We start from the raw sequence: 19204 nt of genomic DNA, 5'->3' as shown, positions 1-19204 counted from the left end.
AAACCCACAATCCTGCACCGCTCCACTCATGATCTCTCTTAACTCTTGTTAGTTCAGTGAACCAAAGAGAGGCTAGAGTAAATGCATGGAGTGAGTTACTTTAATGCACAAGACTAGTCCCTATAACAAACCATAACTAATGACACTGGAACAACCACTAACATTGGTTTCTGGGGCAGCGTGCTCCCTGGTGATAGTGCTTCGATGTCTCATCAGGGGTAGTAAGTGCTATATAAATGTAATTACAATTACACTTGTGTTGTTACAATTCTATATGCCACATACATGCCAATGAAATTCTAAATGAAGCAAAAAAGCTGCATATTAGATTTGCCATTGGGCATAACTTTAAATCGCTCTAAAATAATTCATGCAATTGGGTTTCTAGCAAGGAGACCATGGCTGGTCCTTGTTTCTCTAGAAATGTAAATAAGATAACATTATTGGCACTAGTGGTGAACTCTCCTGCACGTCTTCTTTTTGTCACTTCGAAGTACAAGAGACATTCCTCGCCTCCACTCATATATGAAACAGCAGCAGACCTGACTCTTCTCCAGAGACTTTGACTACATTTCCCAATTTTGCATCCGCCAGGCAGCTAAAGGTTTCTCCCTTATGTTGCAATTACTTATTTACAAAAGAATTAAAAAGAAATAAACCTCAGTTCCACTTGGGATTCAGGGAGCTAGAGCATTACAGTTTCACACATATCATGAACACATGCCTTATTAGTGTGACACAACACAAGACCACAAACCTATCCGAAGGAGAGAGCTAAGAAGCGCAACCATCCACCAGGACTGGTCACACACTACAGAAACCATCACTATAAGAACGGGTCACCGATCACAGAAGCACAACCCTCTACCTGTGCACTAGTGACACATACAGGGCCATAACCCTCTACCTTCATATTGGTGACACATCAATGGCGCATGAGTGTAGTTCAGCACTCTGTCATGAGGTTTTTAGTGCCGCAATACTCCTCTGAGTAGCTGTGCGCTCTTATAAATACCTATTTACAGTATATTTACAACCCTCCACCTGTCTACTAGTGACATCAGAGGAGCACAATCCTCCACCTGTATACTAGGGACACAGCAGGGAGAACAGTCCTCCACCTGTATACTAGGGACACCGCAGAGGAGCCCAATCCTCCACCTGTATACTAGTGACACATCCGAGGAGCACAATCCTCCACCTCTATACTAGTGACACATCCGAGGAGCACAATCCTCCACCTGTATACTAGGGACACCGCAGAGGAGCACAATCCTCCACCTATATACTAGTGATACATCACCGGAGCATAACCTCCATCTGTATACTAGGGACACAACAGAAGAGCACAATCCTCCACCTGTATACTAGGGACATACAAGAGCTCATCCCTCTACGTGGAGTGGAGACATACCTGACTCCACAGTCCAGCTCTTCATGGTGACACCAGAGAGACATACCTCTCTCCACTGCTGAAACCCTCCTACTGGGGTGAATGTACCTCACCTGAAAACTCACATCCTCTTCTTCTAGGAGGAGATGTCAAACAAACCTAATTGCCCATTCTCTATAGGAATTTGTGAACTTCCTGCAGAAACTGGTGCAATGACTGTGATATATCTGGTAATTCTCCATTGTACAGTAGAATACTTGTATTTCAGGAATAATTTTAAGTGTGAAATTACCCACCCCATCACTCTAAATAAGGGCCATAGTAAGTTAATGTCACAATGTCTTAAGTACATGCAGAGTCCTGGTAATATGGGGTTATCCCCTCCTCCCCCCAATATCTTGTCTTCCATTCCAAGTGCTGAATGTTCCTGGCTCCACCTCATTTATTTTCTTAAACCGAATTTTATTGATTTTCAGAATACCTATTGAAACATTTTACATAAAGTATTGGGATCGCGCATGAGTTTCATCTTACATCATACTGTAGTTAAGCATAATTACCTCAGGATGTCCAGTTACAAACAATCATCAGTCCCGCTAATGAGCAAGGAAATAAACGTTCATCCTAGCTCCAGGGTGACCTTCTGCTTTGTCCGTAAGTGCTTTGCATTGCACGCTATTAGCTATGGATCTTCTCGAAGGTCGTCTCTGCTATCAATACTGCAACAGAGTTCCCTCCCACACCACCAAACATCCACCCTCCCCACCCCCCAGGCATGCCACTGTATTATCAACTCCTCCACATGTAGGTGTTGATCGATCCAACAGTACCCAGTGTGTTCCATTCCATTGAACCCGCCCTACTGGTGAAGCTGTGGGGGATGCCTACCCTACCAGGCAGTCCAATTATGCAGTCATCAGGCAGGGACATTAGATGTGCCATGAGATCAATCTCCCCATCAGGGATTACATCTTCGTTATCAGTCGGTTGTCGCAGTAGGTCCACTAATGCCACCCATGCCCTCGCTGCTTCCAACGTCTTTTCGTTCCAGGTCCTTTGGGCCATATGCAGCCTGAAGGACCCTTCGCATTCTGCCCGCTTTCAAGCTCCCTCGTCCACCTTGGCACGCTAGGGCCGAAATTCGCCTTGCAACGGCTAGTGATTTCTCTTTTAGCCAACACCAGGTCTATGAACTTGCTAGTGACCTTATTCCTGGCAGTGTGAGGGAACCAGTGCAGCAAGCAGCACCCTGGGATCAGAGCTACTTCCCTCTCTGTTGCGGTCAGCAATCCCACAGTCACCCCTCTCCAGAACTCTTCCAAACGTGGGCAATCCCAGACCATGTGGCAAAAACCGGCACCCCCCATGTTACACCTCGGGCAGGAAGTTGAGGCCCCAAAATATTCATTAATCTTACTCTGGGTGAGGTGAAGTGAATCACCTGGAACCACACATTTCTAGTGCTCTTCTAGGCCCTTTCCACAAGTTCTAACCCATGGTTTCTCATCAATAGCCTCACTTAAGTCCTCCTCCCATTTGATGCATAAGGTTGTCGGGGGTAGGTACCTCTCCTGTGTGACTGCCTTAAAAGTTCCAACAGTTACCACTATATAGTGACAAACCATTATCCCATCCTGCCAATGTTTTCTGATAGCTGCTGTCAGAGCGGCTTGTGGAAGAAAATCTCCTCTTGGGATGTCGTATCGCTCTAACAAATCATTAAAAGGGAGCAAGGTATTTTCCTCATACAAATCCCCTATTCTGGAGATTCCTACCTCTCCCTAATGCCTGCAATCTATGCCAATCCCCACCATGGGGCAGTGCCTCGCATACATCTTTCGGTATGTCCGGCGCATAGGTGCAGCATATCTGTGCCCGCCTGAGTGACCGGTTCCAACACTTACAAGAGCATCGTCTGCCAGTCCGAGGGGGGCGCACAATCCCTCATGGGAAGACGCGACAACACCCGGGAATCTGGCACTGCAAATCCCCCCTCTGGTCTGGGCCTCATGATGGTGGTAAGCGCCACTCTCTGCCTTCCAGTGCCCCACAGAAACCCCATAATCAATGCGTTGAGTTGAACAAATATTCTAGGCGGAATCCAGAGTGGAAGCGATCCGAAATAATAAAGGAGCCTAGGCAGCGTCACCATCTTTAATAATGCGACCCTGCCCGCTACAGACAGTGGGAGAGTCCCCCAAAACTCAAAGTTACTTTCGGTGTTGCGGATTGTTCGCCCTATGTTGCCCTCCAGCAAATCTTCATGGGCATGGTAAATTTGAGTACCCAAATAGGGCAGACATCTGTTTTCCCATGTCACTTCCTCCGTATTCCAGTTTCCCAACTCTATCAGAATGCGTAGGGAAAAGACACGACTTGGCCCAGTTTACCCTAAGCCCTGCGACTCTTCCCAGTACACTCAGGAGCTATTTGGCTCCTCTAAGCGCTTCTCCTGAATTAGCCAGGAACATCAGGAGGTCGTCCGCATAGAGCGCTAGATACTGAAGTTGTCCCTTTACCTCCAACCCTTGGTAATAGCGACCTGACTTAGCATGCCCAGCCAGAGGCTCCATTGCCAGCACAAATAACAGGGCTGACAACGGTGTTTGTTCCTCTACCCACCATGCAGGCATCCAAAATCAGCCCTCCCATCCTGATAGTAGTTTTTATATAAGACTGCTGTCCATTCCACGAAATGTTCCACCAATCCAAACGCTCTCTTAACCCTAAAAAGATATGGCCACTCGAGGCTATCGAAAGCTTTCTCAATGTCAACTGCCAAAATGCACGCCTCCGCCCTCCTGTAAGTGTCCGCCTCCAAGACTCGTAGAAGCCTACATATATTCATCGCCGTATTCCTGGTTGGAATACATTCCGCCTAATATGTCTGTATTAGCGTTGACATGTGCACTAGTAGTCGGCTAGCCAACACATGGCGTATAATTTTATAGTCCAAATTAAGCATGGCGAGGGGGCGATATTCAGTCCGGTCCCAAGCCGGTTTGCCGGGCTTTAAAAGTGGAATAATTATCGCCTCCCTCGTTGAAGCAGACAGACAACCTTCCTGTTTTGCCCTGCCATACAGTGCCACTAGTTGAGGAGCTAGGAAATCTACATACCTTGAATAAAACTCTATTGGCAGCCCATCTGTCCCCAGCATTGTATTCCTGTCCATATATTTATTGATACTACGCACCTCCACAATCTCAACACTTCTCTACCCAGAGCTTCTGCTGCCTCAGCATCTACTTTTGGAAGTTCTATATCCACCAGCAATCCCACCTCTTCCCCCCCACTCCAGGATCAAGCTAATCTGGTATAGGGCAATATAATACTCCAAAAACTGGACGTTGAGATCTTGTTGGCTATAGTAGATCTCGTCTTCCATCCCTCGTAGCTCGAGTATCGTCGTCCCTCTGCGCGCTGGGTTGGCCAGCCAGGCTTACAGCGCCCCAGATTTATCCCCTCTCAGCATGGGCCCGGGCACTGTAAGCCTTATAATCGAACCAGCACAACCATTCCACTTCTGTTGCTAATACCTCCCGAGCTGCTAGGAGGTCTGCTTGCTTATCCATCCTCTCCGGCCTATCCTTTTCTGTCTCCCGGAGTTGTTGTTCTGCGCTTTGTATGTCCCGCATAAGCACCTTCCGTACTCCCACCACTTCCCCAATGCAGCGGCCCCGTATGACAGTTTTAAAGGCATCACGTTCGATGAGGGGGGCTTGTCGCTGTATTGGCATTTTCTAAAAAGAAAATGCTAAATAGCAGACCCTACTGTGGCCCGAAACACCTGATCTTCCAACGCATTCGGTCGCAAGAGTCAGACAGGTATTTTCGGTCTAACCCGTATCCAATCTAGTGTTACTAGCAGCGGGTTATGTCAGAAATCGTTCTAGTCAAGTATTCACTTAATCTAACCCCTCCATGCACATCCGGGGAGCACAGGATCAAATCAAATCTAATGTGTAGTTTGTGTAATGCTGAAAAATAAGAATAATCCCATTTCTCCGGGAGTTGGGTATCAGTCAGTCCCCAATGTTGTTGCCAATCACGTCTAGCCTGTGCAATTGTGTGTGTGTGGAAGCGTCAGGAAGTGGCGGGTGTGAAATGTCAAGTCTGACATTAGTAATACAGTTAAAGTCCCCCCTAGCAGTACCGATTCTGTCAATACTGACGCTGGTGTCCGGGAAAGCTGCGCTAAGAATGCGGGCTGGTCTACGTTAGGGGCATAGAGACTCCCTATCACGATGTCACTGCCGTCTAATCGCCCCGAGATCACCACAAACCTGCCCTCCGTATCTATTATTTGCCTGGTACACTGAAAAGGGACTCCAGATCGCACCCTGACTGGAGTTCTCCTGGCAATGGCTGAGTATGTAGTATAAAACACCTGCCCCCTTCATCTCCGCTGTAATGCAGTTCCTTCCGTCTGTGATAAGTGAGTCTCCTGTAGAAGGGCGATCTGCACTCCTCTCCTGACCAGATATGCGTGTATTTTGTGGCAGTGCAACATGGTGTGCATCCCCCTAACGTTCCAAGATATACATTTAAGACCTATGGCAGGTCCCATTGTACCACTCGTGTCATACCTTTAGCAATTTCCCTCACAGCGACATGCCTGGTCCCAAACCGAATCCCCTCAACAATAAGAACCCCCAAACTCCCCCTCCCCAGGACAGGTACAGACAAACAAGTTACCATCCAAACTAGAACGTGCAAACAGCAATTCACAAAAAGTGGCAGGGTGCAAGCTGACCCTGCTGAACCCAGACCTCCCCCAGGCCTCCCCCTCCACCTCCCCACCCCCCCCAACCTCTTAGGTCGGTTGTGAGCCCCTGTATCTGCTTTGGCGCCATCATGTTTCTGCTACAAGGCAGGAGTCACAGCAAAAGTCAACTCCCAGTTCCTTAAGACCCGCTTGCATACAACCTGTTATTCGAGCTTCTGGCTATGTCATCTGCTGTTTGAGGAGTGACGTCCGGGAGGACAATCTCAGAGTTTCCGCTTGTGCTACCTGGGTGGGAACTTTCAGATCTGTCCATGCCATGCTCACTGGTGGTCGACTTCGGACTAAGTTTTGCAACTGCCTGTACAGCTTTGTGCCGCTCCAGTCGGGGCTGTGTAGGTGAGGGAATCCTTGGAAGATGTTGAGAAGTGGTCGGTGTCTGCTGAGTCAAGTCCAGCAATGAAGTATGAGTGCCCTTGCTCTGCTGGGCCTCCAGCCATTCCCATGCGGCATGCATGGTAGTAAAGAAATGTGTCTCTGACTTATCAATCACCCGGAGGCGTGCCGGGAACAGCATGGCGTATGGGATTTGCAACTGGCGCAGTTTCACTTGATGACCATAAAGGAAGCACGTTGGCGCTGTACTTCCCTGGTGAAATCTGGGAAGATCATCACTCTATTATTCTCAATCTGCAAGTTCTGTTTCTCTTGGGCTTGCTGCAATATGTGGTCACGATCCCGATAGTGGAGTAGGCGCACCACCAGCAGTCGAGGAGGAACTCCAGGTTTGGGTGGCCTAGCTGGGACCCTGTGGGCGTGTTCAAGTGCATAGAAGGAGGAGAGACCCTCCGGGGCCACCTCCGCTCTAAGCCAGTTCTCCAGGAAGTGCACTGCATCAGCCCCTTCCTCTCGCTCCAGAACTCACACCATGCGTAGGTTGTTTCTGCTGGAGCGACCTTCGCTGTCCTCTGCTCTCACTTCCAGTAGCTTGAGCCTGGCCTCTACAGTTTTTAGGGAGCGCTGCAATGTGGAGACAGCTTCTGGGACCTCCTCCAGGGTCTTCTCGTTGAGTTTCACTCTCTCTTTGAGCTTGCGGTGGTAGTCTTTCAACAATTTGAGATCTGCCCCTATGGAATCTATCTATGTCTCCAGGGCTTCTCTTGAGGAAGTGATGGCCTGCATAATGTCCGCTAGCGTAGGTCCTTCAGGAGCAGTACCTTTCCGCCTCTCTGACGTCTCGTCCTCATCATCAGTGTGCTGATCCGCGCCTTCCACGTTGAGGACAGCATACCCCTTTTCTCTCCCCATGCTTAACAGTCTGCGTGCGCTTACTGGGCTGGTGTTGGGTGACGTACGCAGAGCACTGACAACCGATTCGGCGTCAAAGTGGGGCAGGTCTTTGGGTCGGACTGCAGGCAGACAAGTTTCTCGCTCTCCGGGCTCTCTGCAGTATAGGTAGACCTCTGGGGTGCTACTCTGTCATGCAGGTCCTCAAACAGTGTTTATAGTCGCTCCACCTGTCGTCTCCTCAGCCCCCCTGTGCTTGCTATACTCACCCGGGGGGTGATTCAGGGCTACGGCACACGCAGCGTGATTGCTTCCACTTTTCCACGCTCTCTAGACCAGTCCTCTGCTTAATGAAATATCTTTGTGTTCCCACCCCCGCTTTCCTGCAGCAGTGGGATTCAGAGGTGTAATGATGTGTCCCTACTAGCCAGTCACAGATGCCCCAGTACAGCCCTATGTCTGCGCCGTGCTCCTCATCTGCCGTGGTCCTCCCATCCAGCGCTCGTTGTAATTCAACTGACATGCACTCCCAGTCTGGCATCCACTTTTCGCCCCGCAGAGTTGCTGCTCAGTCCTCCCTACGCTGTGGGGTTGACTCAATGCTTTCTCACCTCTGAGCGCTGTAATTCAGGCTACGGAGCACACGCTCCAGCGCTCTACACATGGTCCACACATACCGGGTTCCCGATCGGCTGGTGTCTCTTCACCACACCTCCCTGGTCTGCTGCGCACCTCCGAAGCCGTCAGGGCCCTTCACCACAGCCCACATCCGCCATTTTGTAGGTGCAACACAGTGCCGCAATGTCCAGGAGTTCGCGCCTGTTAACCTCGTCCCCAGAACCGCCGCTCCTACTGCATTCCAATGCAGGTCTGTATGCCTCACCCCCTCTGGACAGCTCGCACACTCAGCTCAAGTCCGCCGCCTCCGATCTCAGCGTAGGGCGCCGCCTGAGAAACTAGCCGCCATCTTGGAGGCTCGGCGCTCAGGCAGGGAATTATCTGCTTTTTCACCACTGCAGCCGGACCAAAACACCCTGCAAGCAGCCAAGCCTGGGCACCAAGAATTCCGCCACCAGGATTTCGTTAAGGGTCCTCACTGTTGGATCAAGTTAATTGCCGACAGGGGAGAGCCGCGGACGGAGCTCTGGAGTCCGCTTCCCCTCGCATCGGCGCCTAGCCACTCCCCCCCCCTTTCCTGGCTCCACCTCATGCACACGCTCACGTGTAAGTCACACTCACTCACGCTTGAATTCAGTCAGTCTGTCCACTCATTTTGTCTCTGGGTCTTTGACTGTATCTGCCTGAGGTGGGTTCCCTCACCTGTGCTTTCTGCATGGATTGGACGTCCCTGCAGCTTTACATCTGACCTCTCTGTGGTTTGTGAGGTGTCTGTGGGGAGAGCGTATGAGTTTGAGAAGGACGTAAGATGGTAGATCGGAAGGTACTTAGAGAGATTGTCGTTCAGAAATGAGGAAAAGTATATTCGTTTTCTGAATGTTATAAGAACCTCAGCCTTTCCCCTCAAGACTCCCACCCAAAGGATGGCAGCGCTAGTTGGAAGCTTCATAATATCTAACCAGCATTTCCTTGCTTCTGACAGGACAAGTTAAGAACCGAGAAGCAGAAAATTGAATCTGAGTATGAAAAACTGTGGCAGCTGCTGAGAGAAAATGAGCAAACACTGCACAGAAGACTGGAGGAGATGGAAAAGAAACTCGCTATGGTGGAAAATGCAAATATCACCAGACTGTCCAATCAAATCACTTCTCTCAAGGCCCTGATAACGGAGATAGAAAAGAAGTGTAAGGAGCCAGTGTGGGAACTCCTGAAGGTGAGGCACATTTGATACATTTACGGATGAGAAGAAATATTCATACTTAACGTGCAGGGTAGGATGTGTGAGGGTAACGCACATGACCAGCCAGGGAGAGCTGAGCACCAAACAGGTTTGTAGAGGGCAGGGACCCCCTGATGCTAGTTTGACTACTGGGGCTAGCCCCACCACCCCCTGATAAGTATAACTTACTTGATGCTTTGGTACTTCCAATACACGGCGAGTACATCATTTTTTCTGCATGCACAAGCTAACCTTTTGCATGCTACGCATTTGTCTGTAAAAATTGCAGTAGTGTTCCACTGGGGGAATCACTTCCTTTGTTGTCACCCTGAGGAATTCCCAGGACCCCTATGTTGGGCCACTAGTGTAAGGGGGAAACATGTCTGTATTTTCTTTAGGGTAATAGGACCAAAGTATCCTGCTTGCCCGCATAATTACAGGTAGATGAGGATTTTTTAATAGTATATAACCCCCCAAAAACAAACACTTCTTCAAAGAACTCCCTGGAATACAGTCGAGCACACCCTGACCTTTAGTAGTCCGGGTGAACCTGATGATGGAGCATGCCACTACTAGAGTGGGTAAGAGTTGTATATAAAAAAGGTTTTTCCTTTTCCCACCACCAAGTGCGAGGGAGTATAGGTGTAGTTTAATCTGCTTATTACATTGCTATCTAGAGACAAGGACACCATATAGGTTATTGATAACACACATGATCTTCTGACGGGGTCAATGCACAGTGACCCCATGCACAATGCCAGATTCCCAAAACGTACAGATGGGTTATTTTCAGTGCCCCGTTTTGTGCTGTGAGCCCAGTATATTACAAGGACCGGGGAATTTACTGTAACTTCCTACAGTGTCACATGCATGTCTATAACCCATTGTTATACTCTCCTTTTATGTTTCATGGGTTACGTCGCCGTTGGACACAGCAGCAACACCCCATTCTATTCCAGCAGTTTTTCCCTGACTTTGGAATGCTGAGCCTGCAGTGGCTAACAGGTGGTTGGATGTTATGTTATTGAAAATTTGTAGAGCGTTCTGTCACCAAACAGGTCTCTTGGCGTGGGGTTATTCTTTGGAGTCACCGATTCAGAAAAGTCCACGTCTAGCTGTAGGCTTGGGTTAAAAGCCAAGTCTTCAGCTTTTTCCTAAAGTGCATATGGTCTGTTTCTTGTCACAACGATGAGGGCAGAGAGTTCCCGAATTGGGGTCCCTGTGTTGAGAACCCCGACCCTCCTGTCCGTTTGCATCTGAAACTGAACCACCAATAGATTCATATGCATGGATCTTGGTGTGCGTTGTGGAGAGGATCTATGAATTCTTAAATATATATACTTGGGACCAGTACCATGTATAGCTTTGAACAGTATACATCCTGTTTTAAACCTGAAACGCTGCTCCACTAGAAGCCAGTATAGCTCCTTCAGCAGCAGCTTGACATGGCAATGTCTGCCTTGTTGATAGATAATTCATTTTGCTTGAATTTGCATCCACTGCAGGCGGTGGTTCTGGTTTCACAGGAGGCAAAGATAATTTGCGTTTGCATAATCAATTTTTGATAAGATCAGGGCAATGATGATTTGATCGCTGGCCTCTCTGCTGAAAAACCTTCTTATTATCCGCAGTTTCCGAAGTTGCCAAAAACAGGCAGAGTTGATCGAACCAATCTGCTAGTTCCTGGAGAGGTCCAAGTCGTTTTGAATGCCTAGGCTTTTAATCGAGTTCTTAGGAGTCGGTGCAGGTTATAGCTCTGACGGCCAGTAAGGAGGAGTCCAGTGCGATAATTTTTAGTTAGGGATGACAATTTCAGTTTTGTTTTTTTGTTTGTTTAATTTTTATTGATTTTTGTTCATCCAATTGCTGATGAACAGCATGATGGTCCTGAGAAACTCCTTGGAGATTGTGGAGTCCTCGATGGAGAAGATCAACTGCATATCATCAACATAGTTGTATATCTTCACCCCCATCTGACGAAGCGTGAGTATGAGGTGGCGAATATATACAGTGAAGAGGTGCGTAGACAAAGAGGAGCCCTGCAGTACTCCGTAATTCATATTGGCGATGCCGGATTTATAGGGAGAAAGCCACACTGATTGCTTTCGGGTCCTCTAAAAAGGATATACACCAGTTTAGGGCAGCACCTCTGAGACCTGCTGCAGCAATACGTTCCATCAGAATGTCATGATTGACAGTATCGAAGGCTGCCGACCGGTCTAGGAGAATCCAGGCCCGAGTGCAGTCCACATCAGCCTTTCCTTTGAGGTCATCTATGACGGATACAAATATTAGATTCAGTGGAGTGGGATGAGCAAAAGCCTGCCTGGTGGGAATCTAAGAAATTGGTGCCTTCTATGAAGGTGCTAAAAGGTTTGGCTACATGTACTTCTAGTAGTTTGGCTGAAAAGGGGAGAAGGGATATATGCCTAAAATTGGCTAGCCTAAGAGGGTCAATAACTTGTCTTTTTTTTTTTTAAGCGGAATACTCAATGCTTCTTTAAAGGCTGACGGTACCATCCCTTGGGCTAAGGAAAAAGTCAGTAGGGAGAGAATAATCTTCGGAAATGCTTTAATAATGGATTTTTGCATATGGGGAGCATAACATTTCGGGCAAACCCCCTTCGTCAGGGGCTTACGTCTGAAAGGTAGAAGAAACTGGAGTTCAGTACATAAATGGCAATCAAGCCTTTTTATGAAATATATACAAGTTGTTGTTAATATATCTTTATTCGGCAAATTGGTCACCATAAAAGAATACACATACATAAAACATTTTGTAATACACCAGTAAAACTTTAAAAAGTACAGATAAAAGGGAAAATGCACCACAGACACTCGTTTGCTACAGGCGGTTTCAAGCATCAGACCGTAGGTCCCCCCGAGTGCAATTTCAGTAGACGGGAGCGCGTCGCCCACGCACTGCCCAAGAATTTTGCCACCCCGCAGATCATGATGGAGGAAGAAGAGTCAGTAGAAAGTATACGTAGTGCCTGGCTATGGCACCTCAACCCCAATTCCCTACACACAGGTTTCAGCCAGAATTTCCGCGCCCCTTTGTAAGCGGGGCAGGCAAAAAATAGGTGGGCCACAGATTCCTTTGGTGCTGCACAGCCAGGGCAAGAGCGCTGGGGGGCACCAGAGTTCGACCACCTCGCCGTGAAGTCGTGCACCGGAAGCGTCCCATATCTCAGCCTTAGATATAGCGCTCGATCTAGTGGTTTGGTTATCAGGTCAAGGAAGGGTTCCAGTTTTTTCACCCATTTAATTAACAGAAATTGATCCGTGAGTGAGCCCCCATCCATGGCCCTCAGTGCATTACTCTGTACCCAATCCCAATATAACTTTTTAATCACTTCCTTGGGTGGTGGCGATTGTGTCTCCCAAGCATCCCTTAAACCCAAGTTAAGAACCAGGTCTCTCAAATTCTTCAGCCAACCTATTTTTTTCCCCGTGTCCAACAGAAGAAGATCATCCAGCCCTTCAGCATATTTTGCGAGCTCCTCAGTTCTTCTTAAACGAGTCCAGAATAGCAACGGGCGTAGCCTTACCAAGTCCTTTAGTGCTCTTCTGCCCAAATCAAGTCTCAGGGGGATCAGTGGGGTAGAAGCGGGGAGAGCCATCACCTTCCTTAGAAAATTGTTTTCCGCTGTCGATAGCTCTGAAACATTTTCAAAACCCCAAAGTTCGGAGCCATATAATGCCGCTGGGAGGATCTGCCCCTCATAAATCGCCATGACAGGAGAGACTGGTTTGCTCCTTGACTCGCGGAGCTCCCTCAGAGTCACCCCGGAAACTCTTTGGTGGCTGAGTAACATTTTGCCCAAGTGGTCCTTCCAGGACATTCGACTATTTATCCGGACACCAAGATAGTCAAATGAGTTGACCAACTCCAGGGGCGCACCATTGAGCAAAAAATTATTTTTAAATCTTTTAGAGGGGGAGAGTGCCATCAGTTTAGTTTTCGAGGTATTGATGGTTAAGCCTCTGTTGGTGCAAAAAGAACTAAACCGATTCAAGAGTTTTTGCAAACCCACTGGGGATTTGGAGATCAATAAGGTATCATCGGCGAAGAGTAAAGTGGGGACTCTTTCCCCCGCCAGGGATGGGGCATCCATCTCTTCCCCTTTCAGATGGTCCACCACTCCATTCACGAATAGGGAAAAAAGGGTCGGAGCCATAACGTAGCCCTGGCGTACTCCTCTCCTCACAGGGACCCTATCTGTTAACTGCCCCTGGGATCCCCATCTGACCCTCGCATAATTCCCCTCGTGGAGCTTTACAATTAGACTCAGGAGTCTACTGGGAAATCCCATCTCTCTTAAGATCTCCCATAATTTTGCCCGTGGGACCAGGTCAAAAGCCGTCTTGAGATCTATGAAGGCCATGTATAAACTGCCTTTCTTGATGGTAACTGCCTTCCAATAGATAACAAAAAAACGAAAGACCTGGTCCATCGTGCCTACCTTCCTTCTAAAGCCCGCTTGGAGGTGGGAGAGAATACTGGCCTCCTCCATCCAATCGCCTACCCTTGAAATAATAACCCTGCCAACTACTTTCTGAATTATATCTATCAAGCTGATAGGACGGTAGTTCGCAGGATCATCTCTTGCCCCCTTCTTAAACACAGTAACCACCTCTGCCCCCTTCCAAGAGTCTGGCACCTGGTGGCCCATAGTAATCAAGTTCATAATTGTAGCGATTAACTTGGCCCAAGCCTGCGGCTCCGCGATCAACAGGTCCCCAGGGATCCCATCCGGCCCGGCCGCCTTCTTTGGGGTTAGATGTCTAATCGCCGTCACTACTTCGGTGATCGAAAATTGGGGATCGTCCACACCTAAGGTATCCCCAATGCCGAAACTAACTGCCCCGGGGCTGATTGGTTCATCATTACCTCCATATAGGGATGAAAAGTGACTAAACCATTGCTGGCTGGTTATGTGAGCTGCTAATGGTTGCGATTTCCTCTGTCTAGTTCTATTAATCAGATCCCAAAAAAGGTTTGGGTTCCTTCTACTCACAGCATTGGATAGGTCCTGCCAATGCTGTTCCTCCCACTCACGTTTAGCCAGCGATAATGCTTTTAGGTAGTCCTTCCTGGCCGCTCTAACCAGCAAAGGATCCCCAGAAAGCAGGGCTTTTGTCAGATTTTTCCTTTTGCCCTTACACTGATCTGTATACCAAGGTTTATTTGAAGTGGGAGGTGTAATAGTTTTTCTGTTGCTTTTCCCTTTCGAAATAAAAAATTGGCTAACATGATCTATTGTAGCCTTGTAAGCTGAGTCGAGGGAAGAGTGCAGCGGCATACTAATCTCATTTTCACAGACCCAGGCCTCCAGATCAGAGGACAGGCCCTCCACCAGAAATTTGATGGCCCCTAGGTCATCCTCCTTCAGGTTAGCCTTGTCCCATTTCAGTCTGCGATTGTTGTTGTATGGAATAATCTCTTTAGAAGTTTTTAAGGGGGCATTCACCCTACTGTCTTTAAAGGTGCCCCAATTAAACTTACAACACAGAGGATTATGGTCGCTATCCTGACTTGGAAGCACTTCCATGTCAATAAGGTCTGCCCAAAAACTGACATCCATTAGGATGTAGTCAATTCGGGACGGCCCGGTAAGTCTATTAAAGGTCAGAGCACCTGCCTGGTCGGATATAGTCCTGCCATTGAGGGCTCTTAACTTGTGGTCCCTAGTTAGTGCATTAATTTGAATTACCCTAGCTGACCATTTTCTAATGGGGGGCAGGGATAGGGTAGGGATAGACCAGTTAGAATCTTCGTCTTCAATGCCCAGGGGGTCGTCTCCGAGGAGGGGTTCAAACGTGCAATTGAAATCGCCCCCCACGATAATTTTTGCAGATAAAGGGCAGTTAGCTAAGGCGGAATCCAGAGCTGTTAAAGTTGAGGAGGCGGTGTCCCCAGGAGCCCCTCTGGCATAAACGTTAAAGAGGTCTAGCCTACTACCCTCCACATTCCCTCTAGAAGAGAGGTGGAGTATGTCACTACACTCCAAATTGTAGCGTTTAACCACCCAATCCAGCTCTATTTTAATCCAGACCATAAGGCCCCCCGCTGGTCTGCCCTTTCCTTTACTTGCTGCTGGCAAGAAGTGGGTGGTATACCCCGATTTGTGTAAGGGTACTAGACTCCAGGTTTCCTGAAATAGGCAAACATCAAATCTCTCAATAAACGTATGCCACTCTGGTAAATCTAACTTCCTTTTTAACCCCGCAACGTTCCAAGATAAGAGGTTTATTACCCGCCGTCCCTTGGGCACTATGGTAAGTCCCCCCCTATTCACACCCTCATTATCCGCCGTGATCATACAGCTGACCCCGTCTTGGACCAAGGGAATAGGGTTTACGGGACAACTAAACATACTGGTCATAGACTCGGCTATCATGGAAGCCTCAGTAATGTTGTTAGTAATGGCAGTTTGAACTAAAGGTGGACTAACTTGCCCTGCGTCTATACTACCACGAAATAGTGGGGCCTCCTCCCCCCGATGTTCACATGTCTCCCCTCCGGGCGCTACACTTCAATCGCAATCTTCCAGCCCAGAGAGCTGCGAAAACCGATTGTAAGTGTCCAAGGGAGTAAAGGGTCTTAGATGATCCATCCTGGTGTCGTGGTTCATCGTGTGTCTGTAGGGCACCGTAGACCAGGCAGAGTGCTGGTCAAGCACCGAGGCAAAGTGTTGCCCATACTGGGGATAATTGTTGTTATATGGCAGGGTGAGGGGTGGCCTATATGTTTGGAACTTAAGTGGATATTTGGGAGGAATAGCCTCTGTCCGGGGATAGAAATGAGTTAGGGCCCGAGGGATGATGCGAGTTTCCCCGTTACCAGGTGGCCAGTTTAAAATATAGTCTACTGCTCTGGGGTCTCTAAAATTGACCACCACCAAATCCCCCTCTATATCTTTAGTTCTGCTCCCCAGCCAGTTGATCCGTCTAACATGCACTATATCCCCATCTATATTGGGCGCTATCGGCCTATGTGTCCTCAACCAATGGATAATTTTATTTTTGAGATCAACGTAACCCTCCTTCTTATTTTCTGCTAACGGGGGGACCCCAGTCAAAACTACCACAAAGGGCACTGCTTCTGGGGGAATCTCCACTTGAGGCGCCTTTTTCCGTGGTATTCTATTATAGCTACCTTCCCCATGGTCGTTCTGGTTGTTGTTACTTATCGGGGCCTTTGGGGCTGGTTTTTTTGGGTCACCACCCTTTGCAATTACAGATGTATTTAACAGTTTAGGAGGCAATGGGTTTTGGGAGGGGAGGTCAACCCTACCTAGGTGTTGTGAGGTTTTTTTGGCCGGCTGAACTGGTGCAGTTGGATTTTTTGAAACGGTGGTAGAGGGAGGCCTGGCCATAGATGTAGGGTGTGCCACCCCGTTCCCCTGGGTTTTAGTCATAGTAACCATGCTAGATATGGCAGTCTCCAGTATGGTCAGTCTAATTTCCACCTTTTTAATGGACTCATTGATAGGTAAAAGGAGAGATCTCAACAAAAACTCCAAATTCCCTATCAGTGTAGGGGAAAGGGGAGTAGCAGATACTGTGGCTCCAGCATTGCTGTCGGGAACCACAGCCTGTGCAACTGCTTCAAGTAAACTATTTACATTTGGTGGTACTACCGCTGGTGTAGGATCCAGCACCTCTACTAGGGTAGTCTTAGTTGAATTGAGGGTTTTTACCCCCTTACCAAATTCAGTATGCAAGATTTTAGCTTTACCTGGTGCTTCCCTTAATTTCCTCCTTTTTTTACTCGGTGGTGGGCGGTGGATCTGGGCAGTAACTAAATGCTTAGGTTTCTGTTTCCTAGGCTTGGTTGTGACAGTGATGCGACTAGGACTAGGGGTAGGAGAAACAGTTATAATGCTATCAAAGGGCAAGCAAGGTGTGGATACAAAATCACGAAACAAGAGGGGAACACCTTCCTGGCTAGCATTATCCCCACTCAAGTCTACAGAGCCTCCCTCCCGGGTCAAAGCGAGCAGGGAACTATCGATGAGGGGTCTATGTTTCATGCTCTCAACTGAGCGACACCGCTCGGCCCTGCGCTCTGCTAAAATAGAGTCCTTATCCCCCTCACTCTGAACCTTGGGAAAATAATTATCCAATGACCCATTACGCAATCTTCCTTTTTTCCCAGGGGTTTCCTCTTCTGTTGACATGACCGACTTGGCAGGCCACTGAACCGCAGATGTTAGAAGGTAGGCCCAGCCCAGCCTACTCTGGCCTACGAGGGCCTCATAGGGCCCGCCCTTTGCCCGGGCTTCGCCCCGAGCTACGTCCCGCGCGCGTCCCGCTGCGCGAGACAGGTAGACTGATTATATCCTCCTAGACGAGGGGGGCGGAGCCGCTGCGGGAAGAGGCTTCAGGTGTTGGAGTGCCTCGCAGTCCCGCAGCGGTGTGGGCGAAGGGCGGGTCCTGGTGCAAACGATGGCAGCTCGGGGCCAAGAGCCGCGTTCCAAGGCAAAACAGCAAACAAAGTCACAGCGCCTCGGCAGCAGAAGCCGAGGCAGGAGAAACGACCCTCAGCACAGGTCAGCCCACGTTGTAGAAATGAGTAGCACCCGCAAGTGGTTTTAAGCTTGCAACGACTGTACGTAATTTGCAAAGCCTGCTTGTGCAATAATATTATTTCTTCTACCTTTCAGACGTAAGGCCCTGACGAAGGACTTTTGCCCGAAATGCATTGGGCACATGTGATATGTAATGTCATATAATGGATATAATCACAGTTATGAATGAGTAACAAATGATGCCTTCACAGAAACATTGATGAACTCAAAGTTTATTGAAAAATGTTAACAAGAGTGATTAAACTCATCACCTTTGAATTATCGAGAGACACTCGGAAACACCCCTCACATCGTCAGGACAGCCCCTTTTAGTTCATAGTCTCTATCCTCGCACGCAGGAGGCTTTACCAACTGGCACCACTCACAATATTGATTTGGTTCACTCCTTTACACTTAGGAGTGCGTCCATCTATCAATTTTTGGCTGTAGGGGATATTTTCCCAGGTCTCCTCACCACACTAGAAAGCATGTTTTGTTCTCTACTACTGACATATCACCCATTCTGGTATTCACACTTAAGATTTTGTATGAACGCTTTAGACAACAACAATAATGGAGAATCCCTTTAATACATTGAAACGTATCAAAATGTATTGTTTGTTGTAATAAGCACGCTTTAAACTAATTTACATCTACACACCTCCCACGTGGGCAGCTAAGGAAAGAAACTAAGCCACAGTGACTAACAAAGGGATGTATGGTTTGCTCAAAGAGGCAAACAAAGGTTTTAAAGCAACATTAATAAATACACCACATCACCTTTAGTCGCTGGGGAAAACAATGTTCGTGCATGGTCATCTTTCAGTCATTATAACATTTATAATATACTGTGTGCGGTCTAAGCTTTTACGTTTCAAACGCATGAGCAGTATTGAGAAAGATTGTGCATTTTAATATTTAATTAATATTAGCCGTACACATCAGGTACACAACTAAGCCGAATGGCAAATTTTACAGGACTGGTAATTAGGTCATCTAAATGAAGGCAATAAACCTGATTAGCAATATAATAGTGTCGTAAAGTACCTGGGAGTTTTTCACAAGGACAAATAAAAGTTTTCAGAGGAGCTGTAACACTGACAAGAGACAAACATATCAAAACAATGGTGGACTCAGATGGCAGATTGGTCTGAGAAACCTGATCGCTTGTCCCCTGCTGCTAGTGTGATATGGTTAGGAGTTGTGCCTTGTAACCCAAGACACATTTAACCAAATATATTTACGCAGACTATTCGAAAAAACTGATTCCTCCCACGAATATCGGCTATACCAGCATAACTTGCCAAGCCAGGACTATTCATTTGACTTTAAAAAAGTGTCATAAATACGAAAGGTCAATTGATTTATGATCGATCTGTTGTTTA

At 47.8% G+C, this 19204-nt stretch overlaps 1 protein-coding gene across 1 annotated transcript in view; it reads left to right on the top strand.

Annotated features, from left to right (window-relative positions):
* LOC144752403 (E3 ubiquitin-protein ligase TRIM39-like) overlaps positions 1 to 19204 on the top strand; it is a 206925-nt gene that overhangs the window by 62928 nt on the left and 124793 nt on the right. Inside the window, exon 3 of the mRNA XM_078640335.1 lies at positions 9007 to 9237. Within this exon, the coding sequence (XP_078496461.1) occupies positions 9007 to 9237 (231 nt within the window). The remainder of the gene's footprint in view (positions 1 to 9006; positions 9238 to 19204) is intronic.

The sequence above is a fragment of the Lissotriton helveticus genome, chromosome 5_1 (assembly GCF_964261635.1).
Source record: "Lissotriton helveticus chromosome 5_1, aLisHel1.1, whole genome shotgun sequence".
Classification (NCBI taxonomy): domain Eukaryota; kingdom Metazoa; phylum Chordata; class Amphibia; order Caudata; family Salamandridae; genus Lissotriton; species Lissotriton helveticus.
The sequence above is the reverse complement of the archived record's forward strand: the minus strand, read 5'-3'. Positions and strand labels throughout refer to the sequence as shown.